Genomic DNA, 15,139 nt, shown 5'->3' on the forward strand with positions numbered 1-15,139 from the left:
TGAGAAGCAAAGGGGGAGGCCTTGGAATGATGGGACTCAGGGGAACCACTACTAACTGTTTGTGTCAATCATCACCGTTATGATTTACCTTGTGAATTATGTGTCAAGCATTTCTCCTTCCCCTGACCACCTCCAGATCCCCAAGATACCTTGCAATCTCCCTGGCCAACTATGCCTGTCCTACTGGAAGCATCAGCTGAGGCAACAAGCCTAGAAAGGAAAGGCCTGGGAGGCTAGAGGAATGGGCCTTAGAGTGTCAGTTATCCAGTGACCGAGACTTGCCAGTGGTCAACTCGGGGGCCTGGCAGCAGCTCAGTCCCCCTCATCCAAGTCATAAAAGTCCCCTCCAGCAGAAACCCCAAGGTCCCATCCCCTTGTGGTCCCCTAGGTGACAACAACGTACGGTCAGTGGCTTTCGGAGGCTTGAGTACACCTGCCGGCTCCTCTGAAGCATAAAGAAATGGAAAAGGGGTTAAGGTGGGCGTGGCTTGGTGGAGAATGGTTACATGAACAGGATGGAGAGCTGGAAGACAGACACTGTGGAGGTACAACAAAGGAGGGCACACACCCTGCCCCCCCAGCTCCAACCAGGCAGCCCTCAGCACCGCTCACATGGATTTCCATTCAACACACTCAAAAAACAAGACAGAAGAAAATATGCTTTTTCTACATTTTATTCTGGTAGATTAGGAGGAGTAATGCAGAGAAAGAAACCTGAAAAGGGAAACACGAAAAAGCCATTGTGAGCAAGCAAACATCCTGGGCTCCAAACATCAGATTGACACTTGGGGTCCAGCAGATGGAGCCAAAGCCATTCAAGGCACAACATCTCCACCTCGTGGGAGTGTCTAGTATTGCAACAGACCACAACACATTATTTAATCAACAGAAGCCACCTGGGTCTGGCTTTCAGCACCAGCGGTTTCCAGGGAAGATAAGAGACAGATGTTGTCAGCCAGAACATGTATACACACACACACATATATATATACATGCACATATATAAGCATATGCACTTTAATAAAAATATGTTAACCCTTTTATTTTCCCATAGATTCACGAAGCGCTGCCAGAGGATGTTCAACAAACATGCAACATGCAACCCGGAATGGCTTATCATGGTGCAGTGTTACTCAAAATAAATTTGTTTGGGGCTGGAAAGATGGCTCAGCGGTTGAAAGAGCTGACTCTCTTCTTGAGGACCCAGTTTCGATCCCAGCACCCGCATGGCCACTCACAATGGCTCGTGGCTCCTGACACTCATAGCAAAAGACACCAATGCACATAATATAAAAATTTAAAAATGTATTTGTTCTCTCAGAACCCTGAAGCTGTGACTTGGACACCCTGGGTTTAATGTGGCCCAAGTTAACACTCATCCAGTGTGACCCAGAGAATCCAGGGTGGACACTTCTGGAAGACTCAAAAGAGGAATGTGGAGGAAGAATACGCTAAAAAATATGGGCGGTAAAGACAGCTGGAGAGGTGAGGCCAAAGGCCCCAAGAGGGCAAGGCCCTGGACTGGCCCTTAGATCTCTGCAGCCAGGTCTTGGCTACCACTGCCGGCTGGTAGGATCAGTGTGACAGAGACTGTGTCCTGTGAAGGTTTCCCTATAGGAACTGAGCTGGGCCCTTGGCAGGATGACCTCCACAGGCACAGCCACGGTCCCCAGATTCTACTTGAAGCTCCTTCTAAATGATGCTCGGCAGGAGGCCCCTGTTGTCTTTAATGAAACCAGGATCACAGATGTGACCCCTGCACGCTTCTTGCCAGAGACTGACTTTTACTCTGGCAACCAGTCAGAGAGAGTTGTCTACCAGTCCCTCCAGCCAGCCAACCGACGCCTGCTGCTAGCGGCCAGAAGAATGGCCCAGGCCTCCTTGTTCAATTGCGTATTTGTTCATTTAGGAACCATAAGCAGTTATCATAGTGGGCCTTCGCATGGCCCTGCTGACGTCTTAAGTCGGTGTTTCCCAACGTGAGAGCCCGTCACAAGTCTCCGATACCGTGGTTCACCCCAGGTTCTCGCCCCATGTCTGCAGACAGCTCATAAAGTCAAGGGCAGGGTGAGTAGAGAAGCCACCAGACACAAAGCCTCTATTTAGTCCTGGCCGTCCTTCTGCCAAAACACAAGTGTTTTGCTGTGTTTTCCCTGAGCCTGGAGAACTGGGCCCGAGGAAGCCCCAAGGCCCATATGAACACGCCCAGCTTTTCACTGTGCGAGTGAAGCCCATCTCCTTCACCTGGGCGAACTGGAAGGGAAGAGCAGGCTGCCAGCCGCAAGTCACAGCTCAGCAGGCAGTCCCTGGGGACACGTGTGTACACTGCAGAAGCCAAGCCATTACCTTTTAAGCAAGCCCTGCCAGCTCCCAAGGCTCGGCAGAGCCCCAAGTCCATGGCTTTGGCTGCCTGACACCCGCCTGGGCCGGGCAGGAGAGGAAAGGAGAGATTGCTGGGAAAATCACCATCATCCATAGTCCAAAGACAACTTTGGTTTCCTCAGTGCTGTCCTGTAGCATGATGCTCATATGGGTGAAGGTACCAGAGATGCCATGGGTGTCACAGGTCCCCTATGCCACTACCTTTCAAAAGAACTGCCACATCTAAGGGGAGTGCATACTCCATTTTTTAACAAAAACAAAGTCTTCCCTTAATACACTGGTGCACAGAGTCCAAAGAATACTTCGGTGTGCCCAGGCAAATTTGTGGGCAGAAGGGCTTAAGAGGCAGTGTTAGGTCTTGTCCTTACTGGGGACAAAAACAAGAACACAAAAACAAAACTCCATGCTGAATCAAATCTTCTGGAACCTCAAGGTGGGAGGAGAAAGGAGTGGGGTTTGTTTGATTGGCTCATTGTTTTGGACACAGTCTCAACCAGTTAGCCAAGGCGGGTCTTATACTATGTAACCAAAGACAATTTGAACTTCCGATCCTTCCAACTTTATCGCCCAAGCACTGAGTTACCAGGGGCATGACACCGTCCTGTTTGTGCGGTGCTGGGAGTGGAACCCAGGGCTTTCTGCATGCTGGCCAAGCTCTCTACCAGCTGGGCTCCATTCTCAGCCCAGATCCAGTTCTTAGAGTACAGTTTGCATTGGGTTCTGGGAGAAACGAGAGAATAAGACAGTGCTGTCCTGCCACAGTAAGAAGGACAGAAGAGAAGAGAGGAAAGTGGCGGAGACATGTTCCCAGTGAAGTACGTGACACCCTTTACACTAGACAGATCTTCCACCTGAGAAAGGGGCCCACCTCTTTAGGACAGAAACTCAGAGAACCTGGAAAGTCCCAAAGAATAACCCAGTTTGGTCAACAAATTTAATTCTAGCTAGTTTGCCGCACATTCCAGAAGCTGGGTGCAAGAACAGTCAGTGGGCCGGGCGATGGTGGCGCACGCCTTTAATCCCAGCACTCGGGAGGCAGAGGCAGGCGGATCTCTGTGAGTTCGAGACCAGCCTGGTCTACACAGTTAGTTCCAGGACAGGCTCCAAAGCCACAGAGAAACCCTGTCTCGAAAAACCAAAAAAAAAAAAAAAAAAAAGAAGAACAGTCAGTGGTCCAGCCTTTAACTCCACCCCTGAAGCACATTGGTTTGCTCATGACTTGAGCGCCATCTAGTGACCATGGAAACAACTTTTTCACCTCATTAAACCTGGGTCATAGGCTGGTTACAGTACGCAATGGTAGCGTCTTTGCCAAGCTTGCCCGAGGCCCTAAATTTAATTCCTAGGACAATAAGCAAATGAACGAGTAAATAAATCAATGACACAATAAAAAGAAAGCCAACAGCACACCAAAAATGAAGACTGATTTGAAGGAGGGCCTAAACTCTCATCAGGTGGCTGAGGACAGGCACAGCTGTATCATATCAGAAACTTTGCCAAAAAAACACTCAAAAATGCCATACTGTGCCTTGACCATCATTAGTCCCTGTGTTCGGAGACAGAGACAGTACCAGTCTGAAAGCTGAAGAAGACTTGTGGCATTCTGGGCAGCCAGAACTTCCTCGGTATCACCACATAAGATACTGTCCCTGTCTCAGTGCATCCGTCTGTCTGTGCAAAGCAGCACTGCCCCAGACCCCCTGACCAGTTCCCTGTAGGAGACTGCATCCTGGGAAAGAGGCCTCATAGCTGGGAAGGAAGGAGCCTCCCCAATAGCAGAACCTTCTAGAAGTATGCCTGTATGTGCTGAATGGCTCAAAGTATCAGTGAGGAAGTCAGAACGGCAGACCAGCACTAGACATTGAGGGCAGGACACTGAGTTCACTTGCTAATTCTCAACCTTGGTGTGCATTTGAGATTTTCTGTAACTAGAAGTCTCTGGGGACTGGGGATATAGCTCAGCCAGAAGAGTACCTGCCTAGCATACATGAAGCCCTGTGTTCAGTCTACCACACTACATAAACCAACATGGTGGCACACACCTATAATCCCAGCACTTGGTGGGGGGGAGGGGACTGGAGACAGGAGGATCAGAAGTTAAAGGTCATCCTAGTGAAATCAAGACCAGTCTGACACATGGGACCCTGCCTTTAAAACAATAACAACAACAATTATAATAATGCCACGTGTGGCAATACTTATACCTTTAATCCAGGCACTCAGGAGCCAGAGGTAGACAGATCTCTAAGAGTCTGAGGACAGACTGGCTTCCTCTGACCATTGCACACCTGACACCAGAGGAGCTTCAAGTTCCAGGCCAGGCAGGGCTACTTAGTGTGACTCTGTTTCTCAAAAGATATTTTATTTTGAAATGTTTCCGCGGAGTTAAAAGAGGGGATGAGAGAACACTGGGAATGAGGCCCATGGACCCCCAAAGCTTCAGAGTGGCAGAGACATACAGAGACCCTGCCTTGTCTGTGAACACCCTTACTGAGCATGCTCTTTAGACAGTGAGGGGCAGAGAGAGAGGACGAACGCCAGGCAGGGCTCTGCTCTCCATCTGTAAGGTTCCGGAGAGCATTTGAACACTATAGGAAAGAGTTTGGGGTTCCCAAGCTCAGGAAAAAAGAAAAGGAGATGCAGCCTCTTGGGATGGTTTCTGTGGGAAGACAAACTGAGGCAAAGAGGGGCAGAACGGAGGTTAGTACTGAGAATGAGAAAATGGCATGAAGACCTGGCTGCCTCTGCACTGAGTCCCAGACACCAGAGGAGCTGCCAGTGGGAAATCCGCTGGACCCCTAAGAGGGAAGAGGCCAGGGAGCCCCACTTTAGAGAGAGGAGGCTGAATGAATCCCTTGCTGGCTGCAGAGCCAGAGCTCTCAGCACGATCCCATCCACCTTCAGGTGTCCATGGCAGAGGCCAGAACAAAAATCATTCAGCTTGAAACCCCTATCTCAGAGAACTTCAACCAAGAATCTACCAAAGGTATCCTGCCTAACCAGGCTTCCAGGATGACGGTGGCCCCACAGCGATGTCATGTTGTCTCAGTTTGTGTGAGCACACTCAGCGAAGTTCACACAGTAGGGTCACCCGACAAGCTGTTTCTTGGAACTTACAGATAAATGTTGCCTGACCAGCATCTTTGAGAGGCATCTGGAATCTGGTCAGGTTCCCACCCAGGGAACGAAGCAGACTTTTCTCAGAAAACACACCAAAGCAAATTCAAAGTGTATTACATATCGAAAGGGGAAAATAAGCCTTATAAGTAAAGCTGGTAAAGATTTGGGATGCAGTTCATTTGGCAAAGCAGTTGCCCAGCATACACAACACGCTGAGCTCTGTCACCAGCATCACAGACACCAGGTGTGATGCTCGACACGTGTGTCCCACAACTTCACCGACATCACAGACACCAGGTGTGATGCTCGACACGTGTGTCCCACAACTTCAATACTTGAAAGGAGGATCCAGAGTTCAAAGTCATCCTTGTTAACAAGTTCAAGGCTACGCTAGACTACGTGAGACCCAACTCAAAAAGGAAAAAAAAAAAAGGTTAAATAAAACCCACAGGTTTGCCAAATATTTATACAAGGCCTATAAAGCAGAAACCAAACTTTTGTTATTTAAATAAGAAAACTTTAAAATAAGCATAAGCTAGTTAAAAATTTTGACAAAGAAATAGTAAAATAAATCTAAACAGGCCAGGTGGTGGTGGTGCACGCCTTTAATCCTAGCACTCGGGAAGCAGAGGCAGGTGAATCCCTGTGAGTTCGAGGCCAGCCTGGTCTACAAGAGTTTAGTTCCAAGACAGCTAGGACTATTACACAGGGAAACCCTGTCTCAAAAAACAAAAACAACAACAAATCTAAACAGAGTTAAAGAGCCCAGAACTGAAATGTCCGATAAAGGTTTTATTTTAAAAGCTGAGAAGCTAATTGAGGGGGTGAGGAGAAAATTCAAACTCAATAAAGAAGAGAGAGGCAGCTCAGCTAGAAGTCACTGGGAGAAACACTGCAAACATATTTCAAAGCCTCAACATAATGCATGCTTTTCTAGGAAAACATAAATGATCAAAACTGACAAGAGCAAAAATAAGAACCTAAAAATAGCAATGATCACAGAGAAACTGAAAAGTCTGTAAAGAGCCGTCAGTACTCCCACCCAGAAAGGGCACCAAGCCCACATGGTTTTACGGGTGAACTGTTTCAAACCCTCAAAAGATTACATTCTATGTTATATAAACTGTTCCCAGATGTTAAAAGACTTTAAATCTTTCCGATTAATTTTACAGAGTCGGCATAACTCAGATACCAAAAGCAGGCATTAATAAGAAGACTACCTGAAGATAATAGAAAAGCAAAGGGCTGAACTCAAGAGGCACTGGAACCTAGGAGGTGAGAACAATGGCATTTGGAGACGTCAGGAACAGATCAGTCAAAACACATTGCTGACATCGCCAAAAAAGAATTTTGAGGAGGTGATAGTAGTTCACTGTCTTGCTGAGTAAGAGATTAATAGATTTGGCTACATGCAAATTTAATTTCTAACTGTCAGAGAGTATTCAAATATAACTGATAGGAATTGCTTAGGAGCAAGCTCAAAGTTAGTGCCCACAGTCATGGAGAAAAGTAAGAAAAAGACAAACACACAATCAGAAATAGAGACCAGGAGTATGTGTTTATAGCAGAATAACTATAATATATATGTCAAAAATTCAAATGTAAATTGGTCCATTTCTCTAAGTCTCAATGAAATGAAAAAAAAATCACATTTACCTTCCAATTAACAAAATTCTCTTTGGTATGGTTTTTGAAATTTTTGTTGTAGTTTGGTTTGGTTTGTTTGATCTTTTGAGTGAGGGCCTCCTGTATCCCATACTACCCTCAAATTCACTTTGTAGCTGAGGATGGTCTCGAACTCCTAATCTTCCAGCCTCCCCCTCCTGAGTTCTGGATTCCAGACATGCACCACCACTCTCAACTCCAGTGTTATTTTAGCCATGTTGAACCAGCATCCCGTCAAGAGTATGGGAGTTTTTGAGCATAAATTAGTTCAGCCTTCTTGACGGGCAACTTCAGTATTGAGAGAAAGCCTTAAAAGTGTTAAAATCCTTCGACAGCTTTGCCTTTAGACCCACGCGTGAGAGAAATCTTGAGAGCACACGGTGCAGCTCAGTGATAGAGCACTTGCCCAGCACGTTTGAGGCACTAAGTTTGATCCCCAGCAGCACAAACCTAATTTTGTTTTGTTTTATTTTATGTGCATAAATTTTCCCGCATGTATGTATGTGCACCACACACGTGCAGGTACCCTTAGAGGCCAGAAGAGGGTGTCAGGTCCCCTGGAACTAGTTACAGGCAGTTACCTAATGAGCAACCTAATGTGGGTGCTGGGAACCAAACCCTGACTCTCTGCAAGGGCAGCAGATGGTCTTAACCTCTGTGCCTCCTTTTCCAGACCCGTGTTTTTGTTTTTGTTGTTGTTTTTGTTGTTGCTGTTGTTGTAAATATGTACAGCATGGAACTCAGCTACAAAAACACTTGTTACAAAGTTAGCTATAAGGTAGAAAAATCAGAGATGCCTGAGTACGCCATATTAACTAGCTCAACTGACCATGCACACTCACAATGGAACACACATTTATTACAATTGTATCCTAAGGGCTAGGGATGTAACTCAGTTGATAGAGTACTCAGCTGGCACCTACAAGACCCTGGGTTCAATCCTTATGCTACCAAAACAATGTGTTCTAGAAGAATACTTCATCACAAAACAAAGAACTCGGCTTAATATTGCCAAGAGACAAAAAAAAAAAAAAACAATGCTCAAACAACTTAGGTTAGTGTGATGATAAATGCCAGTGTTCTTCAGATCACTAGCTGACACTGGGTTCCATTTTAGTAGACCAACAAAATCCACTGAAATATAAGAACCACTGGGCACTCATAGCCAGAGTAGAACCCAGCACATGGTGCCCCCTGCAAGACTGAGGGGACCCCTCTGGACTATCCAGTGTGTACCCTCCACTCAGAGTGTGGCACCCTAAATGTCTGTAAGTGAGCTATCACTGGGAAACAGATCGTGGAACCCTTACAATCTCCCGTAGCCTGCAGGCTCTCCTATCTTGAGTGAGGAAGGACAGACACGCAGAGCAGGTGGGACATACCTTCTATTTCTCCTCCAGGGGCAGAGATTTTCGACATACCCAGGTAGGTGGTAGCCACGGTGTCATTGTGAGTGAGGCGGTCCCTAGAACAAGGATGGAAAGAGAGTGAATGGAAGCAGCAGATGCAGCACACAGCCCACTCAAGAAGGAGGTGACCCTGGTGGCACTAGGAGTTCAGCCTTCTACCAAGGCCTGGGGAGCCCAGGAGGAAAGAGAAAGGAAGCTGTTCAAGACACCTCGAAGGCAACTTGTTCATCTTGACAACCTTCTACTCCACATCAGCTGGCTTATGCGGGGCCGCCAGCCCAGACTGACAGGGAGGAGGCCAGAGGCAGGCAGAATGAGCGGCAGGAGGCTGCTGAGAAGCGCAGTTTCCAGACCCAAAAGATCCCGGGAGCCCAAGAAATGCCAAGATCCAAGAAGCCATCTCTGAGACCACGGCAGGGACTAGTGTCGATGTGCAATGCCTTGGACAGAGTCTTTAGCTGGGAAGCATGCCCTGCAGGACTTTCGGAGTTGCTCAGAGACCAAATACATTTTACCATCCGCTGTGGAATGAGAAGACAGGAACAAAGGCATGCAGGCCCTCCCCCCTTAGCAGGGGGAAAGGAGCAGAGCCTGGACTGCCACCCCAACTCCCACTCAGGCGTCATATTCCTTGGCAAGGTCAGAAAGACCCCTTTCCTGCTTTCCTAGAGGAAGACTTCTCCGGTCCCAGCCAGTGCAGTGTAGGTAGGCTATCTAGGAAGAGCAACTTGAAGCCCACAGAATCCTGTGCAGACCCTGCCTCGGAACTCCACACCTGCCTCTTGAATAATAATGAATGGGGATCACTAATGTTGGCTCCATGCCACCTAAGTCACCACTGTCTGAATCTCCAGCACCCAAGTAAAAAGCCAGGTGTGGCGGTGCCCGGCTGAGAGGATTCTGAGGCTTGCTGGCCAGGCAGTCTAGTCTAAATCACAAGCTGCAGGCTTAATGAAAGGCCTGATGTAAAAAGTTAGAGAAAAGTTGAGAATGTGACATCTGGCCTCCACATGCAAGTATACACTTAAGTGTACACGCACACACACATGTGCATACACACACACACACATATGCACACACGCACGCGCATGTGCACAATCCATCAATCAATAAAGGGGTCCCATTTCTTAGCTTTCAGGATCCCCTCATCAGCTCTAGCAGGTATATACTACAATGAGTGCCAGCTTCGGGTAAGGGTGCTGACGTCGAGATAATCAGTTATCAGAGGGCTGGTGGGACGGCTCAGCAAGCAAAGGCACTTGCCTTGCAAGCCAGGCGACCCGAGTCTGATCCCTGGGGACCAAATAGAGGTGAAAGAAGACAATAGAGTCCACAAAGTTGTCCTCTGGCCTCCATATGCCTGCCATTCATGCATGCTCACATACACACATCACACACACACACACACACACACACACACACACTAAAATAACATCTCAGAGACAGGGCTGAGGTAAGATACTTGTGGAGTAGATAGAATCCAGAGCCCTGGCCACCCCCACCTGTCCCTTCCTCTGAAGGGTGGACCTGGGCTTCTCCACCAAATGGCTGGACCCCAGAGCACAGATGACTATGTCAGGAGACATTTATGTGTGTGTGTGTGTGTGTGTGTGTGAGAGAGAGAGAGAGAGAGAGAGAGAGAGAGAGAGAGAGAGAGAAGACTCCAGCCTCCACAGGCAGAGGTCATGGGTTCTGAGCAACTTTCAAATCAAGGAGAAGACCCATAGACAGGAATTACTGTACTAAAGGTCGCAATGCCATCTTGGGCAGGCCCTGGATCCCTCAGAAAGGTTTTCTATTACGTTCCAAGCCTCTTTGTGGTGTTCCTGGGCTTCTTCCCCACTGTGAACACTTTGGTCACGGCAGATTCATGCCACACTGTTTCCAGACACCAAAGGCATGCTGAGTTCATTGTCCTCCTAACCCCACCCCCACAAGATGCCCCAGCCTCTAGCCCTTCCTTCCTCTTTGGATTTCCCAGAAAGGAAATTGAAGGTTTGGCTTTTGAAGTCTCCCCCTGACAGGAGCCACGTGAGGAAGAATGAGTAGTCTGGCAGCCCAGATCTGGATCATGATTCTTGGTACACTGTGTCATGAGAAAACTTCCTAGAGGTGACTGCACCAAAGCTGACGTCACATGTCCCGCTCTCTTGGTTTCTTGTCCTGACGGGAATCTAGCCCAGCGCCTCAAAGACGTTAAGCTGGTTGTGTTTTTTAAACATTGTTAAGTCTGTCCGTTAAAGAGAACTGGGATTCTGACTTCTGGCCTTGTCCAAATAGGGAGGAGGATAAGACTGCTTTGTTGTTTCTATGGAGGGGGTTTCTGCTAAGGAGGCTTTGGGAAAGGTGTGTTGTGTTTCTGACGTCTCTGTGTGTTTGCCTGAACAAGTTTACATGCACCACTTGAGTGTAGTTGCCCACAGAGGCAAAGAAAAAAAAAAGGTGTCACATTCTCTGGAACTAGAGTTACAGACAGTCATGAGCTGCACCTTGTAGGTGCTGGGAATTGAACCCTGATCCTCTCCAAGAACAGTAAGCACACTTAACTGCTGAGCCATCTCTCCAGCCTCAAGGAATTTTTGTTTTCTAACGAAAGGGGGATTTTTCAAAGACTCGAATGGAAGATGAAGTTACAGAGTCGCATGGACTGCGCGTCACATGTCTGAGATTCAGGTGGCTACAGAAGTTCATCTGTGTGCTCTGGGAAGAAGGGCTTGCTGGATAGAAACTTCCAGCAGTGGCATGTTTTCTGGCCTGGACTGGATTTTGAGGCTTAGGGCTTGCTTTTGGAAAACAGCAAGTCTCAAAATAGACTCACAATAAAAGTGCCACTTCGACCTAAGCCAGAGATGCAGCCACCAGATTCCGTAACATGTTTGGATTGTACAGTATGCTCATAGCTTTGACACAGCTCCAAGGGAGTCAGGCCAGGAACAGCCACAATCCATGAGTCAACCGCACCCACATGCATCCACACAGATGCACGCACGCACGCACAAACGTGCACACTGGGCTGTCCCAGTCAACACAGCGCAGTCACTGCCAGCTGACATGCGGAGATGACTCTGGAAACGCAAAGTGTACCTTCCCACCAAACCGCTTCCCCTTCCCCGAGCCCATACCAGCCGTGGCGGCCCTGGGGACCTCTCCCTGCCCCCTGCCCACACTCCTTTCCCTCTAATTCTCTCAATCTGTTTTCTTTAGGCCTGGGGAACTGGCACACACTTTAATGGCTCTGCGGCCTGGGGTTTTTCCCCTGGTCTCTCATTATCCTCCTAGTTGGGGGTGCCATGGGCATGCAACTGAAGTAGAATGGCCAGGGAGCCACATGATCAGGACTTCTGGGGGCAGAGAGAGGACAGCTTGCTCTTTGTGGAAAGCCTGGGGTTCTGGAGCTTCTGGACCTGATGTCCCTCAAGCGTGAGAGAGGCACCTCCTTGCTGCTACTGTGAGAGATAGCGTGGTGAGGAGGATAAGAGCACCAGCTCTGACTGACATTCACATCAGGTCTCTGTGACTTCTGAACTGTCACCTCAGGCAGGTCGTTTGGTTGTTCCTCCCTGTGCCTTCCTCTCTGACATAGGACCGCCCTCTTGTCAGGGGTCAGATAAACTCATACACATGGGAACTGCTCACTGGACACAGCCCTGGCCTAAAAGTTGGTGATCCACAGTGGTAAGATTCTAAGACACACTCACAGGCTACTTTCCCAACCTGTTCAACACCCACAATGATGACCCATATTCATACAATATAACCCACACCCCCAACTTGGGGCTTTTCTTCCATTCCATCCCACAGGAACAAAAGAGATGGTTTGGCCTCCACCTCTTATATGTGGCCCTTACTGATGACTTGTCAGCTTCTCAGGAAGCCCCCAGAGGTGAGCTCCTCGTCACCTCCTGGCCATAACCTACTTATCTGCAGTCAGTGTGGCGTCCCAGCTCCTGATTGCCCCATAACTGCCCACGGCCCTCATATCTTGCCTTGACACATTCTCTCTCTGACATAGCAGCAGCCCAGGTACATGAATATGACAGATCCAAGAGTCCCTGGAGATCTAGAACTTACCAGTCCATGACACGAATCCTCATTTTTTCACACATAGAGGGAAACTGGGGAAGGAAAGGGAGTCAGTTGAGAGCAGAGTTTTAAAAGAAAACAACCCCTCACCGAGCAGAAGCCTAGGATGCCAGCAGGACTGGGGGACGGGAGATGCACTGAGTCCCACGGAGGACCACTCACCATCGCAGGCAATGTGATGTTCTGGTTCCACTGAGGGTTGGCTGTCTTCTCCAGGATCTTGCTGCAGAGCTAGGAGACATGAAAGGTATGGGATTCTCTGTGGAGTTTGAGCTTTGTGGTGACCAATCCACCCAGAAGCCATTCTCTTGTGTGGCACTAGCTGCTCTCATAGCTGAACCTGAGACCCCAGGTCTCCGGGCCTTGTGTGGCACTAGACCCCAGGCCTCCGGGCCTTGTGCGGCACTAGACCCCAGGTCTCCGGGCCTTGTGTGGCACTAGACCCCAGGCCTCCGGGCCTTGTGTGGCACTAGACCCCAGGTCTCCGGGCCTTGTGTGGCAGGCTCAGAAGCAGGGAGGCTCTGTACTGACAAGGCTCAAAGGAAGAGAGCAGCCAGGATGGGGTGGCTAGTGCAAACGCTGCAGCCTCATCGCCCTAAGCCGAAGCTCTGTCTGGACCCAACCACACCCCCATCTCTCATTAAGGCCAGGTACCCAGGCCTATACATCAGCGTCCAAGAGAGAAACAGAATTCAGTGGAGATACAAACCCCATAAACCACTGAGGATGTACACAGTGGTAAACCACTCATCCAGCATGAGCAAAACCCTACATTCAATTTCCAGTTAGGAAAAAAAGAAAAAGGAAGGGAGGGAGGGAAGGAGGTAGGGAGGGAGGGAGGGAGGAAGGAAGGAAGGAAGGAAGGAAACCTTGAAGCCACAGCCTGCCTCAGACAAATACTACCTGAAGAAAGAGGTTTGTTACAAAGAAGAAACATATCAAGAATGGAAAGTGCTCCGTGATGTCCCAGGGCAGCCTGTACCCACAAGTGGGGAAGAAGGCAGACTCAGTTTCAAGGGCTGACGAGATGTCTCAGTGAGTAAAATCCTTGCCACAAAAGCACAAAAACTCAGGTTCTATGCCCAGAACCATGTAAAAGCCAGGCATGCTAGCACACAACTGTCATTGCAGCTGTTGGGAAGAAGAGGCAGGAAGGTCCATGGGGCCCCCTGCCTAGGGAGTCTAACCAGTCCCAGGTTCAGGGAGAGACCTTGTCTCAAAACAATATGATGAAAGGCTGGGGGTGGTGGCAGCACACCATTGATCCCAGCACTCAGAATGCAGAGGCAGGTGGATCTATGTGAGTTCAGGGCCAGCCTGGTCTACAGAGCAAGTTCCAGGACAGCCAGGGCTACATAATAAAAAATCCTGATTTAAAAAAAATATAATAAGGTTAAAATTTATTGAGGATGCCACCAATATACGCACACACACACGTATATGTGTATACTCACACATTAACATAACACAGCATACACACATGAAAATAAACAAATAAATAACAAGTTTTGAGAGACTCAGTGGTTTTGGAAGACAAGTAAGATCATTCCTAACAATAGTGAACAGGCTTCGCTTACAGGTCTGTCCCATGCAAAGCAAGAATTTTATTAAAATGCACTATCTCGATAATGAGTATTTGAATTAAATCCAGGACTTTGGGTCCCCTGGAGTGAGGGCTCCATCTCTGCCCCCATCTATCCAGTTCTAGCCCCTGTTCCCATTTCCCTTCCTCCCTGTAGACAGAGTCGAGTCATAGGCTGCCAGGGTGGGGCAGAAGAGGGTGTTAGCAGAGGAAAGAGGGAGAGCAGACAAGCAATAGGTAAAGAAGGACTGACATTTGCAGAGACGCGGCCACCATCATTTGGGAGCGTGTGAAGGCACTGGACCAGAAGTAGGCTGGAGAGTTTCTACTCCCACCCCAGACCTATAAACGCCTCCTTATCCCGACACCCACTGTCGGCAAGACTGCAAGGAAACCACACTCTGTATTTTGCTAGTGGCAGAAAATGAAATAGTTTGACTCCCATGGGGAGGCAGCTGAGGGCTACCAAACTAACTCGTTTTTACCTGCCAGTCCTTCCTCCAGATATTCTCTACAGAAATACCTGTGTGATCAGGGTGACAGTGTTTACTGCAGCACGGCTAGAGCTAGCAGGGATCTGGAACAAGCCAGGTATCCACCAACAGAGGGTGAGTTAAAGAAAGCATGGCCCACCTATAGTGGAGTGCTATGTAGCTTCCAAAAGAGGAGACCCTATGGGCACAGAAAAGAAGGAAGCGTTGTTTCTATTTTACAGCACAGAGCAGACAAGTAAGGATAGAGCGGTGAACAGTGCACAAACACAGACTGGAGCGGCAAAAAGTGAGAATCCATGCTCACATTCGCTGATACGTACATAAGGAAACCAAAATGGGATGAAGGAAACTCATCTGTGAAGGAAAGAAGAGGATTGTTGAATGGAGACGAGAGCAGGGGGAGA

At 48.4% G+C, this 15,139-nt stretch overlaps 1 protein-coding gene across 14 annotated transcripts in view; it reads right to left on the reverse strand.

Annotated features, from left to right (window-relative positions):
- The window catches only part of Dysf (dysferlin), a 199,065-nt gene that overhangs the window by 111,915 nt on the left and 72,011 nt on the right, over positions 1-15,139 (reverse strand). For 8 of the 14 annotated variants that reach the window (XM_041645118.1, XM_041645070.1, XM_041645086.1 and 5 more), the window contains 3 exons: positions 12,822-12,890; positions 12,648-12,691; positions 8,550-8,632 (listed from right to left, as the gene is read on the reverse strand). In XM_041645118.1, coding sequence (XP_041501052.1) covers positions 8,550-8,632; positions 12,648-12,691; positions 12,822-12,890 — 196 coding nt within the window. Of the gene's footprint in view, positions 1-403; positions 446-8,549; positions 8,633-12,647; positions 12,692-12,821; positions 12,891-15,139 lie in introns of all 14 variants that reach the window. The other 6 variants (XM_041645102.1, XM_041645041.1, XM_041645053.1 and 3 more) reach the window with 1 other exon arrangement.

The sequence above is a fragment of the Microtus oregoni genome, unplaced genomic scaffold (assembly GCF_018167655.1).
Source record: "Microtus oregoni isolate MIOR12 unplaced genomic scaffold, Mior012 000002F_ref0000024, whole genome shotgun sequence".
NCBI lineage: Eukaryota > Metazoa > Chordata > Mammalia > Rodentia > Cricetidae > Microtus > Microtus oregoni.